The sequence below is a fragment of the Danio rerio genome, chromosome 20 (genome assembly GCF_052040795.2).
Source record: "Danio rerio strain M-AB ecotype USA chromosome 20, GRCz13ab, whole genome shotgun sequence".
Lineage (NCBI taxonomy): Eukaryota > Metazoa > Chordata > Actinopteri > Cypriniformes > Danionidae > Danio > Danio rerio.
The window spans coordinates 44,399,094-44,424,242 of NC_141040.1; the positions used below are offsets into that span (position 1 = coordinate 44,399,094).

The 25,149-nt window shown below is 35.0% G+C and overlaps 2 protein-coding genes across 53 annotated transcripts in view; one reads left to right on the forward strand and one right to left on the reverse strand.

Annotated features, from left to right (window-relative positions):
- Positions 1 to 25,149, reverse strand: part of nkain2 (sodium/potassium transporting ATPase interacting 2) — a 432,978-nt gene that overhangs the window by 328,530 nt on the left and 79,299 nt on the right. For all 3 annotated transcript variants that reach the window (XM_087296306.1, XM_087296307.1, XM_087296309.1), the window contains one exon: positions 17,621 to 17,718. The gene's annotated coding sequence lies outside the window, so the exon portion shown is untranslated. The remainder of the gene's footprint in view (positions 1 to 17,620; positions 17,719 to 25,149) is intronic.
- The window catches only part of trdn (triadin), a 94,545-nt gene continuing 73,525 nt past the window's right edge, over positions 4,130 to 25,149 (forward strand). For 36 of the 50 annotated variants that reach the window (XM_087298478.1, XM_087298456.1, XM_087298457.1 and 33 more), the window contains exons 1-3: positions 4,130 to 4,452; positions 13,427 to 13,633; positions 14,455 to 14,493. In XM_087298478.1, the coding sequence (XP_087154604.1) occupies positions 4,437 to 4,452; positions 13,427 to 13,633; positions 14,455 to 14,493 (262 nt within the window). In that variant the 5' untranslated portion in view covers positions 4,130 to 4,436. The remainder of the gene's footprint in view (positions 4,453 to 13,426; positions 13,634 to 14,454; positions 14,494 to 25,149) is intronic. The other 14 variants (XM_087298459.1, XM_087298470.1, XM_087298473.1 and 11 more) reach the window with 1 other exon arrangement.

Here is a 25,149-nt window from a genome sequence, read left to right on the forward strand (position 1 = left end):
TTGGGAAGCTTTTAAATTTGGGTAGGCAAAATCCAGGTGGAAATCCCCAAATAGCAGCAGGGTTTAAGTGGTTAAAGCCACGACTAGTCATTCAACTTCCACTTTTCTCCTATGACAGCAGTCCCAAAACCACTGACTGAGCCGTCTGCAAAATACAATGCTTTATTTATCACTTTTGCACCACAGATAGAGATGCAGATAGTTTATCCAAACCCTCTGCAAAGTCTTTTCTCATTTCAGGGCCTTGAGAAGCTATTCACAGAGGCAGCATTTAGATGTAAATCTGGCTGATATAAAACCCCGCTATTGTGAGATAAGGGGGTCACAGATGTCATCGCAGCGTCTTTTATGTGATAGCTGTTCAGAGACGACGAGCCAGGATTGAACCCTGAGGTGACATAGCGGTGCACTAAACAGGACAGAATGCATCTGCGTCAACTTTCTTTCCCAGCATGGGCTCCGCACACACACAAACACGCTCACATGTGAAAAACACCCGCGATTCACATCACAATGCCAGTCATTTTTGCTCCTCATTGCACCCGATTTCGTCAGACCTGCATGTTTCATCCTGACCTGCAAAAGGGTTGACTGACTACGACAGCAATGCAGATGAGTGGGTGAGAAGTGCGAAGCTTCTTTTGCATACTCTGCTCTTAAGGGACCTGGAGAACGATTGCAAGATTGTTTCAGAGCATATGGGTCTTCCGATAAAATTTGGGAGGGAGATTCGGGAGTCTTCTTTGAGATTGAATGTTTTTAGCTATTTCAGCTTTAGTTTAACGGTGAATGGTCTAGTTTATACACATCTAACCGTAGTTTACTTATGGACAATTAATTTTTTTCCTGTATTCATTCATTCATTTATCTTTGGCTTAGGTCCTTATATATCAGGGGTCGCCACTGCAGAATGAACCACCAACTATTCCAGCATATATTCTATGCATCCTTCCAGCCACAACCTAGAACTGGGAAACACCCAGACATACTTATTCACACACTCATACACTATGGCCAATTTAGTTCACCGAATTTACCTATATGTCTTTGGACTGGAGGGCAAACCCACGCAAACACAGGGAGAACATGCAAACTCCACACAGAAATGCCAACTGGCACAGTCAGGATTCAAATCGGCAACCTTCTTGGTGTGAGATGACGGTGCTAACCACTGAGCCACCATGCTGCCCCATTTACATTTTTTGTATTTAATTAATATTTATCATTATGGGTTTGTACATGCAAACAGCATACCCAAATTTAAAGTCCTCATTCCCTTTGGTAAAAACGTTTTTACACTATACCAAATGTTTTAAACTCAAGACCTCAAGGGAAAACATGTTGTCATTTGAATCCATAAAATTATTATTATTATTATTATTATTACATCCATTACATTTGTACTAATTTGCAGTAATTTTGTCAGGTTTGACCTATGAAGCAACTGGTTTATTGGTTTTCTGGTCTTCTGCAGGCTACGTTTAGTTAAATAACATAATAATAATGATATGGGTATATTAGTAGTGTGGATATCAGAGATTGTTTCACATAATATGTACTTGTGTATGTGGTAGTATCATTAAAACCAACTGGAGCAAAATACAATCAAACTGTGAGGTAAAAAACTCAAAATGAATGAGAGGATTAGAATTAATACTTTTAAAGTACTATATGTCATTAAATTAAAAAAATAATAATTAAAAATTTAAATCAGGTCAAATTATAAGCCCCTTTAGGCTGTATTTTTTTCCGATGTCTACGGAACAAACCATCGTTATAGAATAACTTTAGAATAACCCTATAGAATAACTAGAATAACCTTGGAAAATATCTAGTATAATCTTATTTACTGTTATCATGGGAAAGATAAAATAATCTGTTATTAGAAATGAGTTATTAAAACTATTATTGCTAGAAATTTGTTTTAAAAAAATCTACCCTCCTTTAAACAGAAATTGGGGAAAAAAATAAACAGGGGGCTCATAATAATTCTGACTTCAACTGTTTACATATTTTTTCTTTAAGTGCATGCAGGTTTTCCATTTGTACTACTATACTAAATTCACTGGTCTTTACCAATGTTGCTTCATTTTTTTACAGTTTTATAGTTCTTATGCTACACGATGATGGATCTTTTTTACCCATATTTTAATTTCATTCATTTATTTTATTAAGAATTTTTTAAATCATCAGATTTTTTTTTAACGATTTATGGATTGACTAGATTCTTAAAACTGCTCGAGTAATAATTATTCATTTTAGAATGTAGATTTTTAATTTCAAAATTGCTCATCAACTTCTTCAAAATGAAGCTGTATAACTGAGCCAAACCTAAATCTTCTAGTTTTAAATGAAAGAATGTAATGTTAAAATTGCATTTCTTTTGCTTTAAGCATGTATTGAAGGGATAAATCAGCAAAAAAAATTAAATTCTGGAATTGGAAAGAAAACTATTTCAATTTACTATGTTTTTGTAAATGTAATGCAGCAGTGTTTTATTTATTTGAAATTAAATTTAAAAATAAAAGTTCTGTTATCAATTACCCACCATTTACTTGTTTCAAACCTGCCTGAATTTATTTCAGCTATTGAACACAAAAGAAGCTGGTTTAAAGAATGATGGTAACCTGTCACCATTGACTTTCATTGTATTCGTTTTTCTTACAATGGAAGTCAATGATTTCAGGGTTTCAGCTTTCTTCGAAATATCTTCTTTTGTGTATAACAGAGGACACAAACTCCATATCCATATCCAAAGATATAGAACCACTTCAGAGTGGGTAAATAGTACAAACATTTTAATTGTGGGGTAAACTATCCCTTTAACTTTGAGGTCACATATATGCTCATATGCAGCTTGAAATTGGCATCAATGAAAAATGATGATGACTCAATTTTGTGGCCAAAATTCAGTCCAATAAAATAATAGATGTAAAGTGAGAGACTAGAAATCGAAAATCTCAATAATAACAAAACACACCTGATTCAGACCACCAGCTCATTAGCAGAGACTCAAAGACTTGTAATGGGTGTCACAGACAAAGGAAACATACAAAACATGCAGTGCTGGTGGAGCTTCAGGAAAGTGGTTGAGAAACACTGTGCTAAATGACGATGGAACATTATTTTACCTATAATTTCATCTATTTATTTTGAGAAAAGTTTTGTGTATAACAGAGGAAAGAAACTATGGAGCCACATGAGTGTTACTTAATAGTGAGTACATTTTAATTTTGGTAATAAACTAATCGCTTAAACTTTTAAGACTGCCTTTATCTGCTTGATTTAAATTAAACGTTATGACGACTCATGTCCTAAATTCGGTCCAATAAAATAATAGTTATAAAGTGAGAGCATGACTAGAAATAGAAAATCACAGTAATAAATAGTTATGACATAAAGCCGTTTGCCTATTCCGGTCATATAAATGAATAAATATCCCGACCCAACTTCTTGTTTTAATAGAAAATACATAAACCTTAAAAACTAGAAAGAAGCCCCTGCTCATAATGCAACTTCATACAACATTTAACGGTGAAAAGCACAGTTATACTCTGACATCTCTTCCTATTCCCTGAAATACAGAGCAGGTAGAGCTGAGAGAACAAAATGCTATTTGCTTTTTAAAGGTCAGCTTTCTAAATGTTCCATTTGCACGGCTTATGAAAAAGGTTTCGCTTGATTTGCATGAATATTTAACAAGCCGCCGTAAACAGCTTAACCCGAGTTTATCACGGGCTCCGTTTCTTACATGCATTCATTTACTTGTGCGCCTAAGAATCTCGGCCACGAAATCTCCATTAAAGACATCTTTATACAGTACGCCATGCTTTTAATGTATAAAGTGGCATATTTCATTATGCAAATCAGCAGAAAACGCTGCTAAAACGGATTAAACGGCACATTTCTGAGGTGTGCTTTGTGGTGTGTGGTTAGTTTCCGCACACACTCACCCGATGACAGCCCAGCTCCACTTCAGGGGTAACACCCCTGGCCTAAAAAGGCAAAACATAATGCCGTTGCTGCCGGGGACTCTAAGAATAAACCACACAGTCCACTCACAGATAAGGTTACCTTGAAACCCGTCCTCCCTTCTCTCCCATGTTTCCTGACCCCCACACATACACACATCATAGGCTGCTAACAAACATAAGGACAACCTAGGGCTTGATTTGCTCTTTTGACAGCCTAGCCGTGTGTTTTTTCCCTTCCCTGCTGGTACTCGGTCCCAGTTGGTGGTGTATTGTTTTTTCTCATATGTCACTTTAAGCAACAGGTGCCATTTTTTGCTGCTTTGTAGGAGCCCTGGCACAAGCGCGAGTTTTATTGGGACTCTAACAGGAAAGGCACACAGAGACACAGTGGTGTTTCGATTGGAAAACTATTCTGGACCCGGGGAATTGACTCTTGAGATTGTGTTTTCAGCCTGTTAGTGCATGAGAGAGATGGAAGGTACTGTGAACTTCATTTTCGGTTATGTTTTTATGTGTGTTATAAGATGGTTTAAGTCAAACATATGTTGTATGCTACATAAATGATGCTACTAATTGTATAATTACAATTAGTAAGAACTCTCTTCCTGAAATTGTTCCAAACAAGTATAAGTTTCTTTCTTCAATGGTTTTTGATAACCATATACATACAGTAGAAGATAATGGCTACCATGTTCATTGCTCAGCATTCCTCTTAAACATGCGAATATCGTCTTTTTTTTCTTCAGCAGAAGATGACAGAACTACTCCTTTAAATTTTTCCCCGAGTAAAGTTAATTTAGACAGAAGCAATCTGCTTTGCAGGGGAATTTTGTGCTTGAAAGCTTCTAAAAATACATCATATCATATGGCTCTATGGGAGTCAGTAGTCCTTTGAAGCAGGCCTGTGATGTTAGCGCAGCTTTTTTTAAGGGTTTAGGAGTTTTTATAGTTATGAACTGCAGAAGTTCAATCAGCTAGAGAAAATGTAGTTGAAGGAACAGTTCATTCAGAAATGTGAATTACTGTCATTCACAGTGCAAATGATTTATGAGCTGTTTTACTTACCCTCATGTCATTTCTATAACCACTACATCTTTCTGTCTTCCGTGGAGCACAATAGAAGAAATTGTGAAGATCCTAGTCACTTTTTGTGCAAAAACAATTAGACTGCAGCTTCAGATTGGACCAAATGACAGAATTCAAGATTATCAGTAGAAAACAACTTGCATCTCGGTAGCTCTTTTATATACATTTTGGCATTTGAAGATATAAAAAGCACCTATTTTACCTCTTTTTCAAGATTTAGGATGCATATTTTATGTCTCCAGAATGTGTCTGTAAAGTTTCAGCTCAAAACACTGATCAGATTATGTATTATACCTTTCAGAATGTTGGATTTTCTGCTCTGAACACAATGTAGCTGTTTTTGTTGCCCTTGCCTTTAATGCTAGTGCTCCCCGCCCACCGTGCCCACTGGCCTGTCAGAGTGTGCCTCAATCTCCGCCTCACCTGCGTCAGATAAACAGTGATGTGTCAGATAACACAGTGATAGACATGAAGAAAGCAGATCTCACCTAAGAACTTTTCCAATAATTATTTGATATATCTGCTGTGGAGTTAATTCAAGCCTTTCTGCAACGATGAGTCACAAACAATGTTGCTACAAATTTCATGCACACGAACACAGACAAACACACACAGTGAGCAAGTTTACCTTGGACATTTTTTTCACTGCAAATGTGAAGGGATACACGTTAGTATCCACTGCTGTATGGATATCCGTTATGTTAAAGCACAAAATTAACCTGATTTAATGTCCACAAACCGGGACTGAAGCATCTGACATGCGGCTGTGGTGATAAAAACAGTAAAAGTGCTGTAATTCATTACAAACATGCATTGTTTAAAAAAGTTTTAAACTTGTAAAAATCACTCTTGATCACATTTGATGATGGCTGATGATCACAGAGAGCTGAACAGATCTTTTAATCCCAGTTGCTTTGCGCACATCCTGTCTTATTGATATGATTATACACGTCACTACACAGACATGTTAATATGCGGCTGTCAATTAATTCAGTGGGTGAGGAAACAACACTCCTATATTATGTTGTGGTCTACCTCAAAATTGGAGGGATTTGGATCCATTTTTAACTTCAGAAAATAAAAATAAAATAGACTTATTGTGTTTATATCACGCCAATATGACTGTGGACCCACTATACCTACACACAGTTCTGTCCGAACAGCTTACAAAAGATGATTTTCATTCTAGGTGCCCTTTAAGATACCGCAAGGCCACTTTTAAGGCTCCTGAAAAGCCACAATCCTCATAGAAAGCTTAAGGTTGAACTGTATCTTACCATCTACAGTATATTTCCACTGACAGCTAATGTCATTTAACTCCTAGATTTAGAAGTGCAATATTCTCAAAGGATTTTCAAACACACTAAAATCCTGTCAGTTTCTGAAGGGAATAAAAAATGTCTTTAAAAAGCACAAAACCTTTTTAGTTATTTTTAATGACTTGCGCTAGACCTCCCCCTAAAAAAGCCAATTATTGACGTCAAAGGCCTGCATAAATGAGCCTCAGTCTTGCGTGAAATGGCTTAATGTTGCAAAGACTTAAAAGTAAATCTGAAATTCTGATTAAACGGTGAAAAGACTCTTAGATCAGCCCGAATAAATCATATTGAAAGTGATACTTCAAAATTTTTTTATTTTTGCTAACTTCATTGTCTCAACAGCTTGCTAACATAGGATTAGTTGCCATCAGTTTTGGGTAAGTTACTTTAAAAGTAAATAAAGTAATAGATCATAAAATTGCTGACTACTACTGGAAAATTGTAATCTAATTCCATTACTAAGTGAATTTTATTTATAAACTAATGTCAAGAGGATCACATGCTTATGATTGCTTCGAGCCAGTCGCGTAATATTCAATTTGTTCACCAATCAGACGATTTCTAAGCCACTATAAATACCCTAAGTTCCATATAACAGCCATCTTCGTTTTAAAGAATCCCACCTTCCACCCCTTCTCCTCCTCCTTTCCTAGATGGGTGGCACAGTGGCTTAGTGGTTAGCACTGTTGTCTCACAGCAAGAACGTCACTGGTTCTAGTCTTTACTAAGCTAGCCGACATTTCTGTGAGGAGTTTACACATTCTCTCCATGCTCACGTGGCTTTCCCCAGGGTTACCAGGTTTTCTCCCACCGTCAAAATACCGGCAACTTAAGCTAATTGACTAATCCAAATCGGCTTCATAGACATGCTCCTAGTTAGTAGTTAGCTCTTAAGAGCAATCACTATCTGTTCATTAGCTACTATAGCAGGGGAGTTCTCATGATCTACCTGAGCCCAAACTCCCCTATCGCCTGCAAATGGGAGGGGGCCCCAGGCTCGAGGATCTTATGAGCTTAGGGCTCTCTCCCGGGACAGCATGCCAAACAAGCTTTATAATCAATCATCAGCTAACTGTGAACTCTTGAATTACTTAATGTAAAAAGCAATCAGATTACTAATTACTTTACTTTGAAGTTACTTTTAAAACATATGAAATATACCTATAAAATACTAAATAAACTGCAGCTCTTTCAGTCATTTAATATTCACTTTGAATCTTTATAATGGGTTGATGATAGCAGCTTGATATATTCAATTAAAGACTTAAGGAGTTTGCCCAAAACTAAAAGATCTCTCATCGTTCACTTGTTCCAAACCTGTTTATCTTTTTTTAAACACAAAAGAAGAAAGATATTTAGAAGAAAACTGGATACCTGTTATCATTAGCTATATTTTCATCCAAAAATGCAAATTAGCTTTATGCGCAAAACTGGAATATTGCATAAAAGATGTGTGAATAAAGCAGCGTTTCCATCCATCAAGTAAAAGTAAACAAAATAGTCACTTCCTGATTATCTGGTGCCAAATATCAACAGTATAAATGGAATTTGCTTAAGTAAGAGAAGCTGCATGAATCTTGTCTTTATTTAATAAATGTTCTAAAAGACAATCCCGACACGCAGTGAATGTGCGGTGGCATTTGAAGGCGTGAGATACGGAGCACAGACGCTTTTGATTCTGGAGGTCATTAATAACATAATAATACTAATACTGAGATGGTTAAGGCATTTTAGAATGACCAAAACAACATTTCAGATGTTTTACAATGTGATCAACCAGCTGGTTTGTCCATTCACACATATTTTTTATCATCACATGATCTCTTATATAAAATGACATGACCTTTTTAATGCACATACTGGAATTTAGTCGGTAAAAGTATTTCCATTGTAGTTTATGCTCATCTTTTCTTATAGAATAAAAAGTTTATCCTACTCAGATATGCACATATGTTTTTATGCGCATTTTCAAAATTTATTAGCATCTTGCCGTTTCCATCAACTGTTTTTATGAGCATATACAAAATATGCATTAAAAAAGGTGAATTGAAATGTAGCTAGTGACATCCATAGTATGAAAAAGAACTGCAGTGTTAGGGTGAGTTTGGGTCAGTTCTTGTTGTGTGACTTGCGGTTTTCAACTGGTGCACCTGAAAAATGCGAGTGCGCAATTTGTGCTCCGAATACATGTGCATAAGCCAAGCACCTACATTGGACATAACGAACTTGAGCGAGCAAAAGATACGATATGTGAACGGCTTCATCAGCAGCTAAGCTTCTCTTTACATTTACAAGATGCCTTCACTTCCGATCCTGCACAAAAAATCTATTTAACCTGTTTAGGCTGAGTTGGGACGCCTTGTTTTTGGTTGCCGGTGTTCTCCTTGGTGATGAGTTTTGTCGTAGAAGTGCTTAAACAAGTTGCTGGTCAAGTTAAAAGCAGTTGAAAGTTTTTTAGAGACTGGACATAGACAGCAATATTTTAGTTTTTACGCTCAATGAAATCAACGTTTTTTCACCTGTTGAAGCAGCCTCTCTCGTCAGCAACCATTTCAGCTCTCATTCTCCAGCAATTTAAAAGCGCATGCTCATTAATTGACGTTGCATTGAAACACATTATTTAAATGAAGCATTTTTTTTTCTTCTAAAAACTATATTTGTAACATAAGAAATGCAATTACACTGACTTTGCTAACTCTGATCAAATTACACAAATTTAAAATGTTTGTTACATTACTGTGTTCCTCTAAAATGTAATTAGAATACAGTAACATGTTACTGTGAAACCCGTTACACCCAACAGCAATATGAGGAGCACAATGTTCATTCATTCATTTTCTTGTCGGCTTAGTCCCTTTATTAATCCGGGGTCGCCACAGCGGAATGAACCGCCAACTTATCCAGCAAGTTTTTACACAGCGGATGCCCTTCCAGCCGAGATGGAAACATCCACACACACACATTCACACACACTCATACACTACGGACAATTTAGCCTACCCAATTCACCTGTACCACATGTCTTTGTACTGTGGGGGAAACCGGAGCACCCGGAGGAAACCCACGCGAAGGCAGGGAGAACATGCAAACTCCACACAGAAACACCAACTGAGCCGAGGTTCGAACCAGCGACCTTCTTGCTGTGAGGCGGCAGCACTACCTACTGCGCCACTGCCTCGCCCTGGAGCACAATGTCTTATATTAAAATAAGAAGAGTCAATTCCTGGACCAGCACCATCCACCTATTCGATTTACAGCACAGCAAGGGCTGAAGTGGCATTTACGCATAATGTTGCCATGGAAAGATTTCCCCCGAGCCTTTTGTGGACCTTATCAGCAATCTTACATTTCTGTACAATCAGATACTAAAGCTTGTAGACAATCTGCAGGGGCGAAACCCTAATAACACAGAGAAAGACGCACCAAAACCAAACCAGATGCAACTAAGTATATTGCGTCTGCAGAAAGCTTCTTGAGTCAGCATTTGGAGGGACGTCTAATCCTAAGTTTGACAACAGGGACCAAAGTGAAGATCTGCGACAGGTGGTCTTAGCTGACTCCTTTGGTGCGTGACGTCTGTATCCGACCCCCACTTACACACACGTCATCATACATACAAGCCAAGAGTAGAAAATACTGTTCTCTGAGCAACAGGGCCAACATAAACAAGACCCAGTGACCTGGTCTTGACTCAGACTCACAATGGATCATCCACAAATACATTACTGTAAACGCAATCACAACGGACTGAGCAAGAATCAATCATTTGCCGTGACTTATATCAACAATATTGGCGAAGATCAATAACGGGGGCTCATAGACGTGGCAGAGAGTATAAAGGTTACATGTGGACTCTCTGAGCAGCAATTCAAACTGAGTTGCCGCAAGAATTTATATCCATTTAGAAAAGAGGCTTTTAAAGGGGCTCTGACCAGCAGATGACACAGAGCCAACATTCCTCGTGCGGCCTTGGAGATGTTTTAATGATGAAACATTGCCACTGCAGATGTGCACCCTATATACAGACAACAAGTTCAATTCAATCTTTCTCCCAGGCAATGCATTGATAAAGATTGAAAAAAGCAAACATTCATCTCCTGTCCACCGGGCTTTGTCTTCATCGCTTTTTGTCTACACTGAGAGCGAACGACGTGACAAAACTAGACAACTTCCAATGTAATGTGCACAGTGTCTATTACTGGCTACGATTACATGGCAGTCAAAACATTTGTTAGTAATTGGACTGAAAAGCCTCCCTGTAAGCACATCTATGGATTATTTTCACATCCTAAAGATAGTTAAAAAAATATAATGTCATATAATTTTACCCTTTTGTTATGTTAGGGATGAAAACATCCACTAAATTAAAGTGCTATAAAAATGCATTAGATAAATATTTTCTTCAAATTTAGAAAAAACGTTATTGTCCACACGTGTGGAAATTCATTTTTGGCCTCCCCAACATCACAAATACAAAACACAAACACAGAACACAAAGCTTCCTACACCACAGATTACCAACACACAAATCTAGACATGCAGTCTACTTCATGGTCATTTATTCAATATAATAATAGCAGACGGTTTAAAAGATTTCTTAAAACTATTTGCTTTTGCTGTGGGTGCTCTGTATCGTCTAACAGAAGGAAGCTTTTCAAATTCATAATAAAGAGGATGAGTTGAGTCCTGAACTATCTGTGAGGCTGTCCGTCTGGTTTGGTTTATAAACAGTTCCACAAGCTGCTTCTGGGGGTCCATTATGATCTTATCAACCGTGTTAACGATCTTTGCAAGTTAATACTTGTTTCTAGCTCCAAGATTTCCATACCGGCAAGAAATATTATAGGAGATAAAACTTTCAACCAGACTGGTATAAACCTCCATCAGAATAACCTTACTAACATTAAAACTTTTTAATTTCCCTAAAAGAAAATATCTCTGTGTTGCCTTTTTATAGATATAGACTGGGTGTTCACCATAATATAAGGCACAAATACAATCTAATCTTTTAGCATCTAATACAATCTCCACGTTAACGCTCAGTAGTAACTGGATGACATACAGGCTGCCCTTCTCTACTAATAATTAGTTCCTTAGTTTTCAAAGCATTTAGTGACAAAGCACTCTCCTTACACCATGTCACCAGATGTTCCATGTACTCAAAGTAGGTCCTCTCTTGCTCTTCCTTTTCCTTTGACCATAAGTCCAACCACAGCCATGTCATTTCTTTGCAGAAACCTGCATAATCCGTCTTTCGGATGAGATGTTAAACCGAGGTCCCGACTCTCTTTGGTCGTTAAAAATCCCAGGATGTCCTTCGAAAAGAGTAGGGGTTTAACCCCGGCTTCCTGGCCAAATCTGCCCACTGGCCTCTGTCCATCATGGCCTCCTAACCATCCCCATATTCAATTGGCTTCATCACTGTCTCCTCTCCACCAATCAGCTGGTGTGTTGTGTGCGGTCTGGCACAAAATGGTTGCCGTCGCGTCATCCAGGGTGATGCTGCACACTGGTGGTGGATGAGGAGATCCCCCCCCATTGTGTAAAGCGCTTTGAGTGCCCAGAAAAGCGCTATATAAAATGTGAGGAATTTATATGATTATTATTATTAATAAAGCTCTATGCTGATCAAAAAAAATACAGAATTTTAACTCTTTAATTGTCAAATACACAAATGATGTCACTGATTTGATTAAGAAACACACGCAAAATGATGTATTTTCAATATAAAAAGCAGTTGTGGACTGGATTTATTTTTTTAACCTTTTATTACAGTCTTAAACGATTAGTAACAACACTGGCATAAATGCATTGTTAGATTTTGATTTTTTTCTCACTAATTTACTGTTGGTGGCTGTTTTGCCCCATTGACTTCTATTATAACCACATTTGATGGTGCATAAATACACAGTCTTTGTTTTTGTTTACTCCATGTAGTTCTGAGAGCTGAGATGCATATTTTGATTTTCTCAGACACACCAAGGTAATTGCATAAATGTCACTCTCAAAGCCACACATAAACATACTTTAATTTGCTGTTATACTCAATATTAACTCCAGAATCTAAGCTTTTTTGCAGCTATCTAAAGAGTTGATGGTGCCAACTGATGACCAACAGTAAAATTACTATGTTTACTTCTTCCCAATAGGAAAAACCACCAACAATAAAAAATGCACAATTATATGCCGTCATGGTTTTGTCAAAAAAAAAAGTGTGGTTATAAAGGTCATTGGGGTAAAAACAGACACCAACAAATTAGGGAGAAAAAAACAAAAAACAAAAATAATTAAAAACAATCCATCAAAGGCAATGTTGTTTCACATCTCCAAGACTTTGATAAAAGTTTTTTTCAAGTCCAGTCAACAATTACTTTTAGAATAAAAATGTCATTTTTTGGTGTGTGTTTTTCACCAAATTAGTGACATCATTTGTGAATTTGGCAATTAAAGAGTTAAAAACCCTATCTCGGAGGTCTACAGACAATTCCTTTGTCTTTATGCTTGGACGTGCACTGTCAACCCTGGGATATTATATTGACAGGGTATGCCTTTTCAAATCATGTCCAATCAGCTGAAGTTACTTCATGTAAATGGGGTAAAAAAAAAAACATGTACATTTTTAAGGTTTTTTATTTTTAATAAATTTGCAACAATTTCAAAAAATCTTTTCTCACAATGTCATTATGGGATATTGAGTGTAGAATTTTAAGGAAATAAATGAATTTAATCCATTTTGAAATACGACTGTGACATTAAAAATGTAGTAAAAGTGAAGCACTATGAATACTTTCCGGATGCACTGTATGCATCATTGGATATAACATTCGCTCATCTCAGATGTATAATTCAGGCTTAACTCTATATTCACCAAAGCAAAGGTGTAAAACAACAAAGATGTCAACCCAATCAGCCACTTCAACAAAAACAGGAAAGATAGTTAATATACATGGTATGGATTCTTATAGTTGCAACTTTTTGTACTACAACTACTCTGCTTTCATTATTTTTCTTCGGTTTGCATTTCTGAAGCTCTGTTTATCTCTACAGCACGGTCCACCACCACGACTACCATAGTAGAGGCCAAAAATGACGTGAGCTCACATTCAGTACGTTCGTCCAAGCGCACCATGACTGATGACCTCTACTCCACGTTCAGCTCCCCCATGGCCTGGATCCTCGTGCTGGCTCTTATCATAACCTGGTCAGCCGTGGCCATCATTATGTTTGACCTACTCGACAGCAAGGGTCTTGAAGGTAGGTCCAGCTCTCTTATCATTGCCTAATTCACTTCGATGGGGAGTAATTTCGGAACACTCGTCCTGAAGAGATTGTAGGTTGGGCGAAGCAATCGATTATTATAAAGGCTCCCCTATTGGGGGGTTTTAAAGCAAAACATTGGCTTTAAGGTAAAACAGGACACAGATGAGGAGTAATTGGATGCTTGAATGTGTCTTCACGATGTGATAAAACTCTGAGTGTGTTTTCTTGTTGGAAGTTTATCAGCTGTGCCACAGGACAAACTTGTGAGGCTTCTAAGAGCGGGAGGGAGGGATATTGACTTGTTCCTGATAGCATTGACAGTGACAAGGATAGATAGGGTGTCCCGTTGGCCGGGTCGCTATCAGTCACCTATCATGTGGAGTGCTGAAAAAGTCCTTGTAGGACAACAGTTTACCTTGTGCTACCACCTGATGAAACATAGTTGATGCAATTTGAAGGCGACCAAACTGTTGTTTATTGTGCAGAATTGCTTAAAGTTCTCGGCGTGATTCTGTAGCTTAATAATGGCAATTTTAAACTGTTTAAAAATTTGTCATTGTTTAGACGGATTTATCACAGCCATTAAGATCATATCACATCTCATTCACAAATCATTCCATCAAAAACTTTAAAACGCAAACACATTAACCCATTTTGAAGGTATTTCACAGAGAAAGCAACAGACTTTCATATCATGTAGTTCACTACATGATTGCACCCATTAAGAGTCACAATTACATTATTTCTAATAAATTTCCCTCCTTTTTCCACCCTGTCCATCACCATGTGTCATCCTGTTGCCATCCAATAAAAAGCCCATACATTATACTGTGACGACCCCTGTTTACCACCTGGTAAAGACTCTCTGCCTGCAGTTCAGTGCTAATGCCTGTTTTCATGTGTGTTTGTGTGGTGTGGTTGTGTGGTTGTGTGGTTTTCCAGCATGCAAACAGGGAGCAACTGTCACTCTCATCGGCAACATTCATACGGACATGCAAATTTACTGAACCATCTAATCTGTCTGTCATGAACACGACATCACTTCCACTAGACTGTCATGCACTCCATTCAGTGTGACAGCAAACCTTTGACTTCATCGTAATGGTAAAGGGAGGTGTGAGACTGAGTTCTCTGTGGAAGCAGATGCACTTGCTTTGCAGTAATAAAAAAAGGCGATTGCTTCAGATTTTAGGCATCTGATCAGATTTTACACCCATTTCAATCACCTCCGCAAAATGCGAAATCCACCTTGGAATGCTTATGTTATGTATGACAAAGCATAATTGTATTTTAGTTTCTCGATACATAACAAGCAAAGATAGCATTTTATTCTTGATATCTATTAACAGGGATGAGCAAAAATATATTGAAATGTATTTTTAAATAAAATACCAAATACCTCAATTTTACGTGCATCAAAATAAGCTACAAAATACAGCAGCCAGAAATGTATCAAAATAAAATACTGCATTTTGTTTTTTTGAAAATACTACAAAGTACTTTTACAAGGGAGCATGACATTTCTTCGCAAACCATCCATCAACAGGTCTCTTCGATCAATCCTGATCAAATAAACGAAATAAAGCAAAACAAATAAAATTTAATTAAACAAAAAATTAAATAAAATAATGCTAAAAAATAAACGTAATAAAATAAATTAAATGAAATAAAGCAAAAAAAATTTAAATATAATCAATAAATGAAATAAAGCAAAACAAATCAAATTAAATTAAACAAAAAAATTAATAAAATAATACTAAAAATAAATTTAATAAAATAAATCTAATTAAATAAAGCAAAACAAATCAAATAAAATCAAACAAAACAATTAATAAAATAAAATAAAATAAAATGAATTTAATAAAATAAAATAAATGAAATAAAGCAAAACAAATCAAATACAATCAAATGAAGAAAAAAATACTTAAAAATATAATAAAATAAAATGAATGTAATAAAAAATAAATGAAATGAAGTAAAACCAATCAAATAAAACTAAAAATTAATAAAGCAATAAAAAATAAATAAAATTAATTTAATAAAATATCAAAACAAATTAAATTAAATAAAAAACTAATCAAATAAAACCAAATAAAACAAAAAGTTATAAAATAATAATAAAAAAAATTAATAGGATAAATGAAATAAAGCAAAACCATTTAAATCAAATAAAACAAACAAATAATAATAATAATAAATAAAATAAAATAAAATAAAAATTAATTTAACAAAATAAAATAAATGAAATAAAGTAAAAACAAAATCAAATAAAACAAAAATAATTAAAAATAATTACAATTGAAAATAAAACAATAATAATTTCTGCACCTCATTCACCTACTGTACATGAGGAGGTTTTCATTAAAAAAAAAAAAAAATTGTGTTTCTTTTTGATTTTAGTATAGATTTTGTACAAATTTTATACAGAAAAAGACGATCCCTTTATTCACAGTAAAAATCATTCCTTTAGAGCGGCGGCGGTACATAGGCGAGGGTAATGGCCATATTAAACTCTTACCCACTGTATATTGAGCTGGAAGATAGTACTATAAATTTCTCTAGCTCTATCTTTTGTGAAACTTGCCATCATCTCATAACAGTCTTATATTTTAAAATGGTAATACATAAAAAGGGTATTTGAAGTTTTTGTTCACATTATTTGCTAAATTAATCTAGTTGATTAAAAAGTAAAAATGAAAAGTCACGATTGCTGAAATCTACTAAAATCTTCCATAAATCATGTTTTGTTTAGTTTTTTGTGGGCCACATTTTTATGATGTCATCATTTAGACTTCTTACAAGGTATTTTACAGTTTTTTAAAAATACAAAAATACAAGACACTTATTTATTTTGGTACAAAATGTTCAGCCATTTTCATAAACCCTATAAAATACAACTTACTGTTTTGTATTTAAAATATGTATTTGAAATACCTGTATCATAAATACTGCCCATTCCTGACTATTAATAATACTGAAAATCGTTTCAAACTAATTTACTTTGAAGAAAGGCTGTTGTTTCACCTGAATGCATATTCCTTTGCACACAAAAAAGTTTAATCGTCTCAAAATAAAATATATTCCCTTTGCACAAATTAAACTGTACTGTACATAATTATCATCACAAAACAATTACAAAGAAAAATCTCTTGTATACCTTGAGCAACACACTAAAATGCAACAAGAGACAAATACAACCTTCTCAGCAGTTATATTAAAGTAGAAATATCTGCATTTATTTCAAATGTGATTTGGATAAACCTCATATCACAGCATGGCTTGATATGAGTGGCATAATGCAGTATGTCATCATCTAAATGCTCGCGGCACTGATTTCATCATCCTTACTAGGATGAAATAAAGGCTATGAACAGCATTTTGAACATCGAAGTGCTTCAGAAAAGAAACATAGATGCTGCAAACATATTAACAACAATCTCATATTCCCAGAGCTCAACTTTTTAATTCAAAACGGTATATCATCTGAGGAAACTTTAAAGCATGATTTTATTTGAGCCAGCATGACATCAATAATCTTCGTGCCAATTGCTCCCTTCCACCCTATGATTTCCAACATTCATGTGTTGACGTCTACTTTGCGATACTGCTTTCAGTGAGCCTCAAATTATTCACTTCAATCAATTCATTTTATTCTAACATCGATAACTATGCTTTGAAAGCATTGTAGCGTGACTTCGTTCATTAACTGTGTGGTATTGAACGGCAACTCCTCCTTGCCATGCAGAATGATTTGATTTTTTTTTCCAATTAATAATGCACTGAGCAAAAACAGTGATATTTTACCTGTAGAATATTAATCCAGTATTCTATGTTGCAGATTTCTCGCGTTCTTTTCAGAAGAAGGGGTATAAACTTTAATTTCCCTCAATGCACAGCTAAGTCTTCACGATGTGGAATCATGGGGAGGAAGTTGACGCTTTGGTCCATCTTAACACAGCCTTGCATTTACAGAGTCTTTACCGTTTGTCTTCAGGTGGTCTATAAAATGGTGGTTTTCAACTGGTTTTGCTTCAAATCCCAGATTTGACAGTGGACGCCAAGCGGAGATCCAAGCCGGTCTACAAAAGAAAACAACAAAACACAAATAGCTCATTCATATTTATTTTACAGTGTGTAGTTTAATGGGTTTTTTTTTTTTTTTTTAAATGAAGAGACATAGTTTCTGTCATAAAGGCCTGCATTAAAAATAATACTATAGTTATTTATAGTAAATACTATAATGTTTTTAAATTATACTACAGAAAGGTACTTGAAGTAACACTTTAACTGCCTGCTCGACCAAATAGTTGAACATATTTTGACTGACTATATCTTATTAAAAGGAGAACCTAATTTAACTAAACCTAATTGAGGCGTCTCTAAAATCCAAAAAAAAAATCCACTAGTTGTCACTAACTCATCACAACATATCTGACATGTAAACTGTTTTTGATGAAAATTTCCATGGTAGGCATATATATATATATATATATATATATATATATATATATATATATATATATATATATATATATATATATATATATATATATTCTTTTTTTTTGACATATATTACAAACTAGCTCTAACTTTACAACTTGGTGCCATAAAAAATATGTAGTATATTTGTAACAATTTTTTTAAATCATGCTTGACCGAATGGTTGATTTGTCACTTTATAGTATGCGTACAAAAGCAAAACTAATGTTTTCATATTCTGCATTTCTGCAGTCCGAATGGACTGTTTGCTGAGAAATATTAACTTTTGATCATTCACAAAATAAATATCACACAGCATGTTATTTATTCATGAATATACAGAGATCAATTCTGAAGTAAATATATTTTTAGTCCCTTTTAGGACATTTAGGAGTTAAGAAATGCAGTCCAAAATTTTTCTATTGCTTTTTTTCTTGGTGTGGCAGTTAAAGGGTTAATATTTCATCGTTTTTCTATAGTTGCTATGGCAACACAATAACTATAGTAATGTAAAACACTGACACAATATATGTAGTTTTCTACATCTGTTAGACTTTTGACTCAAGACTTCTGATATCATTTACTTCCATTTATTTGTAGACATTAAAAACAGCCCGTTATGCTGCTTAATGTCGCAAACTGATTTTTTTAATTATATTATTCTACTTCTTCTGTATGGTCATAAACACACTTGTTCGTAGATCAAGTAATTTGATCGTTTTCTGACATCTATTATTCCTAATCATTTCTCCCATAGTAAACTGAATCAGAACTCAATTCTAAAACAAGCACACTTCCACATTGCAGAATATGGTATATTAAACTACAATACACCACAGTTTACTGTAGCAATACCAAAAGTATGCTATGACCATTCTTCTGTTAACTATAGTTAATACTATAGTATGCTGTCCCAATATTTTGAATATAAACAGTATAAAACATTTAATTATGGTTAAATAACACTATAGTGTTTAATAGAAATTACTGTAGTATTTTTTCGTGTTTATTTCACCCAAAATGAAATCCATCAAATTCTCATCATCATGTCATCCCAAACCCATAACAATTGCTTTTATCTAGAAACACAAATTAGAGTATTGTTGAATGAAATCTGAGTGATTTCTGTTCCTCCATTTATACTCTATTCACCAAAAAATCAAATGCTTCACAACATTCATAGACAGACCAAAATAATAATAATAATTATAATCCATACGATTTAAGAATTATGTAAGAGATTCATCTAAGATACATGATTTCTTTGCATGATTATCAGACTTTTTTGGCATATAAACATACATCTTTATCAAACTTAACAGATTTACAGCTATGACTGTTTGATGCACAGGAACAAATGTCATTGGCTCTTACAGAAACTGGAGCGTGCCACATGAGATGCAAGAATAAACTTCATTGGTTCTTGCATGTCAAGAAAGCATGCTTGAGCTTCTGTGATCAAACCTGAATAAAGTCAGTTCTTAATATTAACAAAGAGCATAGAATCACCAAGAGGCGATACTCTAGTGCGATTTGGGAAACAGCCACTAGATGACGCGGCGGCCATTTTGGAATGAAGATCCCAATAGAACAACAGCCCATTATAAGTCTGTAAATAACCTATTAAAAGTGAAGATGATTGTGATAGTAAGTGTTGTATTGTCATCTTTCAGGTTGTATCTCAGCTTTATGCGCTTTTTAAATGAATAAATAAAAAACAAAGCAGCTGCTTGCCATTGCAAAAACAATAAGATCCAATGGACAGCCAATCGCTTTCAGTCCAAAATGGCAAAATCTGGGGCTGTTGCTGGGCGCTGCTGCTGCAAGTGCTTTATTAAGTGTCGGGATTCTAAGCTCTTTGATATTAATTCACTGTCTCTTCTGTTCGGTAGGTCTTATTTTTGTGCTCTTTTTAATTTCAGTCTTTGCACTGTAACAAAAATTATTGCTGCCTAAAATGTACCGTTTAAACCAAACAAACATTTCTAATGAACTCAACTTACATCAACTAAACTACTGACTAAGTATATTGAGTAAAACTTTGTATAACTACAAATTTAGCTTAAACCTGAGTAACTTCAAGTAAGTTAAAGTAACATTTGCTGTCATGACTTTTGCTGTCATATATATTAAGGGTGTCACAATCCTCCAAATTCTCGATTCGATTACATTATCGATTCTAAAGCCACGATTCGATTCGATTATGAATAATTAGTTAATTAATTAATTACCAATTAATTATTTGTAGCCTACCGTTTAAACTACCTGACCTGCATGGACTTTGTTTTACCCATAAACAAATCATACAGTAAATGAATAAAGGCAAGTTACACACATAATTACCACCTGCCAATCACTTTTTCTGCGGGACTCGTGAATAGGCAGTGATCTGTGTTGTTATAATGGCGTCGGTAAAAAAGACGCACAACCAACAGGAACCAGCCAACAGTATCTGAGGTGTGCGCTAAAATGACTAAGTACAAGTGAGTGAAAGATTGAAGCAGTCCTCTGACTGCCTGGACCTGCTGTCTCGAGCGCATGACTGTGAGTGCGTTTGTGTCTGTGTGATCACGTGATGTGCATGTTCAGAGGTAGAGAGGAAGGAGAGCTGCTCAGAAATGCTACACGCCACTGTGGATGTCAAATCGTTGTCGTTCTAAAATGTCATTTAAAACAAAGACAGTGTAATGAGGGCCTGAGTGTGTACTTTTCGCGAGCGGATTTGCAACGGGGGCGGGCAGAGGATCACGATGCTGGTGTTGTCTATCGGACGAACCGTACGTTATACGTACATAGCAGAGCTTGCAAAACTGTGTTTTTTTTTGTCGACAACAAGAACGTTGTCAACATAACTCACTGGAAATACAAAATGCTTACACATCGGCGACTTCATTGAAAGAGGAGAGGGTTTAAGTTCTGTCGATGGGTCTCCTGCTTCCAACACAATCTCATGGCAATTCGTAACTTTTTCATTTAGTGGCTAATTCGTATGAATTCGTACGATCTAATTCGTACAATTTAGTACGATTTGCTTATCCCCCAATGACGGTTGGGGTTAGGGGTGGGGTCAGGTGCCACGCCTCCTTTTTAAAATCGTACCATTTCGTATGACTGAACTCGTACGAATTAGCCACTAAACTGGCAAAACGTAAAATACTTACATTTTCTCGTGAGATCAGGCTGCCTGCTTCTGCAGTTTAACAAGCACTTCAACAAAAGCGTTATTTTTCCCGCTTGGCAAGCCAAGCTGACGTGACATGGGGGCGTGGCAGCATCAACGATTCTATTTTTTGATTCGATAATCGAAATTGAGCATAAATTTCGATCGATTTCGATTAAAAATCGAAATCGTGACACCCCTAAAATATATATATATATATATATATATATATATATATATATATATATATATATATATATATATATATATATATATATTTTTTTTTTTTTTTTTTTTACAGTGTAAGAACGTTGAAGCATCATACTTTCAAAGGAGCAGACTTTCAATAAAGCAATAGAAATTTGTCATATTTATTTAAAAAGTCTTAATTTGTGTACAGACCCAAAAATATTACGGCAAGATAAGTATTTATTTTTATTTTTGAGAAAACAACCATTTTTTTGAAGGGATGGGGGTGGCAATAAGTGTCTAATCTGCACCAGTTGAGAGCCACTATTCCACAAAAAAATAAAATGAGTACATTGAACATCTAACATTTATATTGAATGGCAACAATACTTTGATGGGATTTTTTTTTAAATGGATGAAATACTGTATATCAGGAAAAAAACCAACACTTGCACATAACAATAAATGCTGCCACATGCACAATAAACCAATAAAAACCAACACTTTGCTCAAACATATAATACACACATTATAGTACATGACTGATACACACATATATAATTCCCTTTACTGTTGGAGAGCTGAAAAAGAGGAGAAGCGAGCAGAAGACCGAAGTGAGAGCGAAGGGTGAAGCTTCACTCACTTTCAAGATGGGATTCAAAGACCACTGTGTTCCCCAATGCAGTGACTGAGACCCTCTATTGGGAATCATTCCCCCTCATGCCTGTGTTTCTGAGATCTGCAATAGTTTAGTGTCTTCTTTTTGCCCTGGAGCCTTATGAATGCTCCATCAATGCAATAGAATATTTTTAAGGGACAACGTAACAGAACATTCTGTGAAATTAAACATGCAAAAGGGCTATAAATAAAGACTGAATGGGGAAAAAAAAGTAAGTAGTTATGATTGTCAAGAATATCTTAGTTTAGATCGAAAACTAGATTAGGATTAGTGATTTCTGCATTGATAAAAACAGCAGGCATAAGATAAGATTAAATCCCACGCAAACAAACTTAAAGGACTGTGTAAAACTGCACTGAACTCTGTAGATTCTTCTCAAGATGTACACAAGACATTCATTCAGCTCATTGTGTCTTCTGTATGGCTTTCTGCCCTTTAGGTTGATTTCAGTTGTTTATCTGTGTATTGTCTGGATATATTTCACAGCTCAGAAAATGTTCTTTGTCTTTAGTTATCTGTTATGTACAAAGTCTCTGATAAAGTTGGGAATAGGGCTGTGCGATATGACAAACATCTAATATTATAATACAAGTCTTCTCATATCATGATAAAGATATATATAGTGCTCAGCATACGAGTATACCCTATTTTAAAAATGAATATATTTATCCATTTCTCAGTGAATATAGGCAATGTATTTTGGTGCATTTGAACAAAACAGATCTATTTAAATTCAGAAGAGTTAATAAATCCACATCTACTGGAAAAACACTAATTTTTAAAAGATAACATTCTTTGAGAAATGAATAGTGGTCTTAATTTTTTCATAGATGTATACAAGTACAGTTGAAATCAGAATTATTAGACCTCCTGTATATTTCCCCCCAATTATCCACACATTTCTACACATAATAGTTTTAATAACTAACTTCTAATAACTGATTTATTTTATCTTTGCCATGATGACAGTACATAATAATTTAATAGATGTAAAATGGCTTCAAAATTATTAAAATCTGCTTTTATTCTAGCTGAAATAAAACAAATAAGACTTTCCCTAGAAAACAAAATATTATAGGAAATACGGTAAAAAATTCTTTGCTCTGTCAAACATAATTTGCAAATATTTGAACAAAATTTAAAATGAAATAACAGGAGGGCTAATACTTTTGACTTTAGCTGTATACAATATTTCAAATGACTTGTCTTATTTTGATTTGCTATCTTGACACATTTAAGAAATCTAAAGGAGTGATGTAAGATTATACGGTCTGTCTATAAATGGACACATAAGCAGAAGACATCAACAGCCTCCATCTGCTGACTCCATATTCCAGTCTAAAGATATTAAATGTATAGAATTTGAAATGTTATTTTCTTTACATGAGTTTACACCTCACATTCAAGCACTCAAATATGTACAATGCTGTCAGTTTTAAGAGAGAGCGAGAGCTTAGAGGGCAATACTGAATTTCCATAAAGTGGGTTAAAAAGTTAATCAAACAAATGTCACTGAATTCATCAGTATTGCATTAGCATCTCTATGTAAAGGAGATGTCACAATTGCTTTACGAGGCTTGAATTTTAATTGAGCTGGAAGCAGGCATGAGAAAAGAGAAAGTGTGACAATTTGATTTGCTGTGAGTCACTAAATGCTGTAAGAAACATAATACACTGACTGACGTAAGACTTTCACGCTACATACTGTACATATCCTGCCTTTCTGTACATGTTTATTTGACACAAAATGTTAATGTTTGCATTTGTCATTATCACTTTAAAATGTCTCTTCACACCTTCCTTGTGATTTCGTGTCCAAAGTGTGACTGTATTTTATCGATACTGGTGGCTAAATGTGTCTGTTTATCCTGCCTATGGTTCCGAGCATGCTCAGTGAGGATGACCCAATGACAGAACAGTAGGCGCGTTTCCATTACGAATATGCACAAAGCTTTAATGATTCTTCTTAGATATATACCAACGCAAAGAAATGACACAGTTTACATTGCCCAAGTATTAAGCAAGTAAACTTCGTCCCCTGAACTAATAAGCTTATGAATTATGATTGGAACAAAGCATTTCATTAAAAAAAATGAAGTAGGAACAGTACTGCTCTAAAAAATTATATAAAGTGCTCAGCATAACTGAGTACACCCCATTTTGAAAATTTATATTTTTATCAATTTCTCAGTGAATATAGGCAATGTATTTTTATTTATTAAAATAATATTTTAGTCACCAAACATACTTGGAATAAAAAAAAATACAATTAAATTCAAGCAAAATATTGCAAAAACTTTTTACAACCTACAAAATTGCTATTTTTCTATAACATAAATTGGGGTGTTTTTGGACTTGCTGGATTTGGCTTCAGTACTGACTAATCTAACGTATATGCACTAATATAATATTGCATAACTTCCTATTAAAAATATGAATTCTAAAGATAGATTTGTGAGGGGTCTACTTATATATACTGATCACACGTCATGTATTTCCTGGGAATGATATTTCAAAATGGGCTGTTGACATGGAAGTGAACCAGATTTGTGGTAAAACCACAAACAATACAAATATAAATAAAATAAAAAATAAAAATAAAAAATCTGAAAAATTAGCTGTTTTGCTGAAATTTCCACCCTGATCTTCATAATCCTGATTATTTAGATGTTGGGCTGAAGCAACTAATATTAGTTTACAGAGACGAAGGGCAAAGGATTGCTGAAAAACTACTGAGAGATTTCTGCCTCTGTCTGGGCTTTCACTGCCTTTCTACGCCTCCCTTTCTTCATGCGTTCAATACTTTTTCCCTGTGTCATTTCATTTTATTACTCATAACTTAATTTGTAAAGTAATTACTTTTGTTTTCTTTGCATATATGGATTTTTTTGGTTGTTATCAACATCTAGGGAAAATTTCAAGTCAAGAGCACCTTTAATAATATGTTTGAATGATGACTAGTTCAATATTTATTTTCCCCACTGTATGTACAGCATATATAAT